Raw genomic sequence first — 7,564 nt, 5'->3', positions numbered from 1 at the left:
TTCTTCTCGAGTGTCTTCTTCCCGAGTGTTTTCTTCTCGAGTGTTTTCTTCTCGAGTGTTTTCTTCCCGAGTGTCTTCTTCCCGAGTGTTTTCTTCTCGAGTGTCTTCTTCCCGAGTGTTTTATTCTCGAGTGTTTTCTTCTCGAGTGTTTTCTTCTCGAGTGTCTTCTTCCCGAGTGTTTTCTTCCCGAGTGTCTTCTTCCGAGTGTTTTCTTCTCGAGTGTTTTCTTCCCGAGTGTCTTCTTCACGAGTGTTTTCTTCTCGAGTGTCTTCTTCCCGAGTGTTTTATTCTCGAGTGTTTTCTTCTCGAGTGTTTTCTTCCCGAGTGTCTTCTTCTGAGTGTTTTCTTCTCGAGTGTTTTCTTCTCGAGTGTCTTCTTCCCGAGTGTTTTCTTCTCGAGTGTTTTCTTCCCGAGTGTTTTCTTCCCGAGTGTCTTCTTCCGAGTGTTTTCTTCTCGAGTGTTTTCTTCTCGAGTGTTTTCTTCCCGAGTGTTTTCTTCTCGAGTGTCTTCTTCCCGAGTGTTTTATTCTCGAGTGTTTTCTTCTCGAGTGTTTTCTTCTCGAGTGTCTTCTTCCCGAGTGTTTTCTTCCCGAGTGTCTTCTTCCGAGTGTTTTCTTCTCGAGTGTTTTCTTCTCGAGTGTTTTCTTCCCGAGTGTCTTCTTCCCGAGTGTTTTCTTCCCGAGTGTTTTCTTCCCGAGTGTCTTCTTCCGAGTGTTTTCTTCTCGAGTGTTTTCTTCCCGAGTGTTTTCTTCTCGAGTGTTTTCTTCTCGAGTGTTTTCTTCTCGAGTGTCTTCTTCCCGAGTGTTTTCTTCCCGAGTGTCTTCTTCCGAGTGTTTTCTTCTCGAGTGTTTTCTTCTCGAGTGTTTTCTTCCTGAGTGTCTTCTTCCCGAGTGTTTTCTTCTCGAGTGTCTTCTTCCCGAGTGTTTTATTCTCGAGTGTTTTCTTCTCGAGTGTTTTCTTCTCGAGTGTCTTCTTCCCGAGTGTTTTCTTCTCGAGTGTTTTCTTCTCAAGTGTTTTCTTCCCGAGTGTCTTCTTCTGAGTGTTTTCTTCTCGAGTGTTTTCTTCTCGAGTGTCTTCTTCCCGAGTGTTTTCTTCTCGAGTGTTTTCTTCCCGAGTGTCTTCTTCCGAGTGTTTTCTTCTCGAGTGTTTTCTTCTCGAGTGTTTTCTTCCCGAGTGTCTTCTTCCCGAGTGTTTTCTTCTCGAGTGTCTTCTTCCGAGTGTTTTCTTCTCGAGTGTTTTCTTCTCGAGTGTTTTCTTCCCGAGTGTCTTCTTCCCGAGTGTTTTCTTCTCGAGTGTTTTCTTCTCGAGTGTTTTCTTCCCGAGTGTCTTCTTCCCGAGTGTCTTCTTCCCGAGTGTTTTCTTCCCGAGTGTTTTCTTCCCGAGTGTTTTCTTCCCGAGTGTCTTCTTCCCGAGTGTCTTCTTCCCGAGTGTTTTCTTCCCGAGTGTCTTCTTCTCGAGTGTCTTCTTCTCGAGTGTTTTCTTCCTGAGTGTCTTCTTCCCGAGTGTTTTCTTCTCGAGTGTCTTCTTCCCGAGTGTTTTCTTCTTGAGTCTTTTCTTCTCAAGTGTTTTCTTCTCGAGTGTCTTCTTCCCGAGTGTCTTCTTCCCGAGTGTTTTCTTCCCGAGTGTCTTCTTCCCGAGTGTCTTCTTCCCGAGTGTTTTCTTCTTGAGTCTTTTCTTCTCAAGTGTTTTCTTCTCGAGTATCTTCTTCCCGAGTGTCACAAAGCACAAAGCAAGGTCTATAAAGACACGGATGAGCGAGTTTGGGGTGGAGGAACTTCGACTGGCCTGCGCAGAGTCCTGACCTCAACCCGATAGAACACCTTTGGGGTGAATTAGAGCAGAGACTGCGAGCCAGGCCTTCTCGTCCAACATCAGTGCCTGACCTCACAAATGCTCTTCTGGAAGAACGGTCAAACATTCCCATAGACACATCTCCTAAACCTTGTGGACGGCCTTCCCAGAAGAGGTGAAGCTGTTATAGCTGCAAAGGGCCAACTCTATATATTGAACCCTCCGGACTAAGACTGGGGGGGGGTCATTAAAGGTCATGTGTGTAAAGGCAGGCGCCCCAATACTTTTGACAGTATAGTGTATATGGGGTTTGTGTTAAATGCTCTGTAGGTTTTTGTTACTTTTCTTATCCTTCCTTCGTTTGAACGATGTCTTGGATGAGTTAAAATCATAAATATTACATTGTAACACTTACAATCTATATAATGTGTGTGTTGAGTCTCGGAGAGATTCTACACCATACAAATCCCATCATGCTCTGCAGGGCCCCGAAGTGACTCTCCTCAATATTGTTGTACAAATTTGTGTTACTTTGTTACTGTTTATTATTGTTGCCATTCTTTGGTGTCGCCATATTGGGTATGTAGCTGAATAAATACTCCCAGTCATAGAGTGTGGTGCCACCTAGAGGATGATTGGCACTGGGAACAAGGAACCCCGAACAACGGCCGTTCCTCCGGGGCGGGGGCGTGGGGGGTAAACTCTACACAAAAAACACAGACACCGATTGGTTGTGCATTTTATTTGTTGTGTTTTATCGGCAGAATATACAAGGCGGTACAACGTGCACACAGGTGTAAAATGCCAACTGCAAACAGTTCTACCTCCTCTACATGCAACAGGGCGGAGCGGCCACCATAAACGCACATCCAGTGACGCAGGGGGGGGGGGGGGGGGTAATAAAGACGTCATTTACATAACATTGCTGCTAAAGGAGAACATGAAGCTTGAAGAGCAGCTAAAGTCTCAAAAAAAAAAAAACAGCCAACCCCTCCCCCCTTTCCTTGAAACAGCATACAAGCACCCAACAACCTGTCTGTGGTCACCTCCCCCCCCCCACACTACATCATGCTGCCGGAGCAGACAATGATGGGGGCAGTAGTCCTGATTCTAGACTGCTCGGCTGCTGCTCCTAAGGCCAAGGGCATTGATTGCTTCTGCCTGTGGAGTATTCTCCGGTAGGTAAAGTGAGAAGATACAATGTATGGGGGATATTAATATTTATTCTGCCTTGGCCAATCACTGAGGGAAGAGGACACGTTTTGGAAAGATGGGGGGGCTCCCAACTTTATTGAGACCAGGCCCCTCAAAACCTTCCATGCCCCAACGGTAGAAAAATAAAAATTCTACTCACACATTAAAAGTACGGGGATGGAAATTGGAATGTTGGAAGGCTGTGGATGGGGCTGCAGATGGGGCTGTGGATGGGGCTGTGGATGGGGCTGTGGATGGGGCTGTGGATGGGGTTGTGGATGGGGCTGTGGATGGGGCTGTGGATGGGGCTGTGGATGGGGCTGTGGATGGGGCTGTGGATGGGGCTGTGGATGGGGCTGTGGATGGGGTTGTGGATGGGGCTGTGGATGGGGCTGTGGATGGGGCTGTGGATGGGGTTGTGGATGGGGCTGTGGATGGGGCTGTGGATGGGGCTGTGGATGGGGCTGTGGATGGGGCTGTGGATGGGGCTGTGGATGGGGTTGTGGATGGGGCTGTGGATGGGGCTGTGGATGGGGCTGTGGATGGGGCTGTGGATGGGGCTGTGGATGGGGCGGTGGATGGGGCTGTGGATGGGGCTGTGGATGGGGCTGTGGATGGGGCTGTGGATGGGGCTGTGGATGGGGTTGTGGATGGGGCTGTGGATGGGGCTGTGGATGGGGCTGTGGATGGGGCTGTGGGGCTGTAGATGGGGTTGTGGATGGGGCTATGGATGGGGTTGTGGATGGGGCTGTGGATGGGGTTGTGGATGGGGCTGTGGATGGGGCTGTGGATGGGGTTGTGGATGGGGCTGTGGATGGGGCTGTGGATGGGGCTGTGGATGGGGCTGTGGATGGGGCTGTGGGGCTGTAGATGGGGTTGTGGATGGGGCTATGGATGGGGTTGTGGATGGGGCTGTGGATGGGGTTGTGGATGGGGCTGTGGATGGGGCTGTGGATGGGGCTGTGGATGGGGCTGTGGATGGGGCTGTGGATGGGGCTGTGGATGGGGCTGTGGATGGGGTTGTGGATGGGCCTGTGGATGGGGCTGTGGATGGGGTTGTGGATGGGGCTATGGATGGGGCTGTGGATGGGGCTGTGGATGGGGCTGTGGATGGGGCTGTGGATGGGCCTGTGGATGGGGTTGTGGATGGGCCTGTGGATGGGGCTGTGGATGGGGCTGTGGATGGGGCTGTGGATGGGGCTGTGGATGGGGCTGTGGATGGGGCTGTGGATGGGACTGTGGATGGGGCGGTGGATGGGGCTGTGGATGGGGTTGTGGATGGGGCTGTGGATGGGGCTGTGGATGGGGTTGTGGATGGGGCTGTGGATGGGGCTGTGGATGGGGCGGTGGATGGGGCTGTGGATGGGGTTGTGGATGGGGCTGTGGATGGGGTTGTGGATGGGGCTGTGGATGGGGCTGTGGATGGGGCTGTGGATGGGGCTGTGGATGGGGCTGTGGATGGGGCTGTGGATGGGGCTGTGGATGGGGCTGTGGATGGGGTTGTGGATGGGGCTGTGGATGGGGCTGTGGATGGGGCTGTGGATGGGGCTGTGGATGGGGCGGTGGATGGGGCTGTGGATGGGGTTGTGGATGGGGCTGTGGATGGGGCTGTGGATGGGGCTGTGGATGGGGCTGGGTGTCACTGTGGGGGAAGGGGGTTCTTTAGGGTACCAGGAGAATCTCAACCAGATTTGGTAACCCTGTAGGCTATGAGGTTTCTGGAGGAGACTGGAGTCCCTCCAGGTAGCTGGGGGCTTAGTAAGTAGGGTTGCCACCTCATCCCTTTAAAACTGAACACATATGAATTACACGGGTTCTGTGGCTGATTAAGGTGGTAAATTTGCCTCAGAACCTGTGTAATTCATATGTGTTTGGGGCAATCCTATTAGCAGGGGCACTGTGGGAGACTGGAGGAGCACTGCAGGGGCTAGGAGGCACTGGGGATGGTTGGAAGTTGGGGTTACAATAAGGGGCTGAAGGCTCTGCAGCAGGCTTGAAGGCACTGTGAAAGGCTGGGGGCACTGTGAGAGGTTTCGGGGCACTGAGGGGGCTGTCATGATGCCTGAGGGCATTGTGTGGGGTACCTGGGCAATGAGTGCAATTATGGGAGGTTTGGGGCACTATGGGAGCTGGGAGGGACTATGCTAGGTTAGGGGATCTGCAGCTTGAGGGCACCATGGAAGGATGAGGGCACTGGGAGCGGTTTAATGGAACTGTGGGGGCTCTCATGGGGTCTGAGGCCACTGTGTTTGGGTTTTTGAGGCACTGAGGGCTATTATGGGAGGTTTGGGGCACTATGGGAACTGGGGGGCACTATACTAAGTAAGGAAATCTGCAGCTGGCTGGATTCCTGGGAGGAGGGAGACCACAGCTAGGCCTCAGGCCAAGGCTTGGTGATTGAGAACCTATGTTCTAGAGCTGGGGTCTCCAAACTTTTCAAACAAAGGGTCAGTTTACTGTCCTTCAGACTTTAAGGGGGTCAGATTGTGGCTGGCTGGGGTTAAAAATGTCCCGGGCCCAGCATCAGTGAGAATAAACATGGCATCAGGGTTGACGGTCGGTAGGAGGAGGAGTCGTGTCCCATCATTGGTATTAGTGGAAGAAATAGTGACCCAATGTTGGTGTCAATGGGAGGAATATTGCCACATATCATTGGGAGGAATAGTGCCCCAAGGGCCTGGATAAAGGGCTAGCAAGGGGTCAAATGTGGCAGTTTGGAGACCCCTGTTCAAGAGGGCTTTGTTCAGGGGGGGGGGGGGTATCTGCAGATAATTTCAGTCTTTGCCTCCTAGACACATTTCATTGGGGAGGAAGCTGAAGAAGTGTTCAGATAGTTGACCATCTGTGCTTAAAGGTCCACAACTGGCCAGTGAGGGGGTTCTGAAGAGTCCAGTGATGGAGGTTGAAGACACTTATATGTAGCCGCCCATCAGGCTGGCAGAGTCCATATTAGCCTGTGGCAAAGGCAAAAGATACGAGAAGATACTACTAAGTGGAGGGTCATTTTTCTGCTGTTTTTGGGTGTCCTGTAGCACCACCTTCTTTACATTTAAGACATGAAGTTGATACATTTTACAGAAGAAGATTAAAGTTCTTGAAGTCTGATTGTTGGTTCTGGAGGGTCGGTGAGTATCTGGGCACAGCTACAGGGCAGGTCACTAGTAGGTAAAGCAGGACAGACCGTTATAATCTAGTTGCTCCTTCTGGGGGGTCGTCATTGCCACATTTTGCACACCAGAAGAACAAGCCGGGACTCTATGTCTATAATACACAATGTCTTCCCGTGGCCTTGAAGGAAGGTCACTGAGGTTGGCTCTTCGTTGGCTCTTCGTTGGCTCTTCGTTGGCTCTTCGTTGAATTTTTTGTAAGCCGTTCTGGTCCACAGAGTTTTTAGGGCAAAAGTGAGCCACATCTGGTGCCACCAACAGATAGCTGAGTTCCTTTAAATATCGAATTCTTGTGCTCACCGGCCAATCCCATTGCAAGCCTGATTTCAGTTGGCGTGGGGCCACTCAAACACATAACATGGGTGATTTCACTGGCTGACCTTCAGAAATGTCCTGGTGGGATACATAGGTGACCTCGGTGGTGGTTTTTATTTAAATTCTTAAATCAAGATATATTTGCCCCTTTTAGATATTTTACCACTCAATGATCGCCATATTCCCATTGGTTCTTCACCCACGATGGCGGGCTCGGCTCACATCGCGGCACATCGGTGACGGAGCTCGATCTGTTTTCGGGAATTAGGAGCGCGTTTAACACTCAGATCCCTTCTTGCCCCGTTTTCGTAGAGTTCCCATGTCATCGCAAACGTGACCGTTGAGGGCGGCCGGCGACCGGCCATCGTCTGTGGCGGAGTCTGCGATGAAATCCTCTGTAAACGATTCCCCTTCGCTGTCGCTGGCTGCTCTGAATCCGGCATTTTCTGCGATCACCTCCGGGTCTTCTTCGTCTTCGCTATCGCTCCACGCCTCCGCGTTGTCCTCCGAATGCGTCGCTGAATTGTAGATGGGGGGATCACGTGGTGCACGTAGGACTTGCCCATGATCCCCGACCTCTGGCAAGTCGCCTGCGTAGAGTCGACTCTCTTCTTCTCTGAATTCCATCTGCTCCGCGATCTCCTCCGCCGAGGGCTGCGTCAGGACGGAGCGATCGATCAGGATGGTATCGTGTTTCCGCTGGCGCTCCGAGGGGTCGTAGACGGGATAGGTCTCTTCTGGATAACCTGTTGATGGAAGAAGCAAGAAAAGTGGTCACTCAACTATGGATGGCGGAAATGAAGAGTTTCTGCTTTGAGAAACTTCAGTGAAAGAGAATGATGGGGCTACCCCGAGTCCGTGACTTTTTACCCCTCTCACTCTGATGAGTCTTTTTTGCCCCCCCCCCCAAGCATTTTTGCTTTAGCTTTGCTTAGCCCTATTTCTTGCCCTCTTTATAGCCTGCCCCTCATCCCCCCTTGGGCCCCCAGGGACTCCCCCTACCCTTCCAATCCCTTCTCACCCCTTTCCCCTTCTCCTTTTTTCTGCCCACCTAGACTTGGTTTGTCGTGTAGTGCCCCCTGTAGGAGTCAGTGGTAA

The 7,564-nt window shown here is 51.6% G+C and overlaps 1 protein-coding gene across 1 annotated transcript in view; it reads right to left on the bottom strand.

The window, feature by feature from the left end:
• Positions 1-2,517: 2,517 nt before the first annotated feature.
• The window catches only part of RIC3 (RIC3 acetylcholine receptor chaperone), a 38,242-nt gene continuing 33,195 nt past the window's right edge, over positions 2,518-7,564 (bottom strand). Inside the window, exon 6 of the mRNA XM_077453670.1 lies at positions 2,518-7,212. Coding sequence (XP_077309796.1) covers positions 6,743-7,212 — 470 coding nt within the window. The 3' untranslated portion in view covers positions 2,518-6,742. The remainder of the gene's footprint in view (positions 7,213-7,564) is intronic.

This window comes from Lithobates pipiens, unplaced genomic scaffold, assembly GCF_037356315.1.
Source record: "Lithobates pipiens isolate NorthernLeopardFrog02 unplaced genomic scaffold, aLitPip1_a1.2 Scaffold_24, whole genome shotgun sequence".
Lineage (NCBI taxonomy): Eukaryota > Metazoa > Chordata > Amphibia > Anura > Ranidae > Lithobates > Lithobates pipiens.
This window is presented reverse-complemented; position numbering and strand designations above follow the sequence as displayed.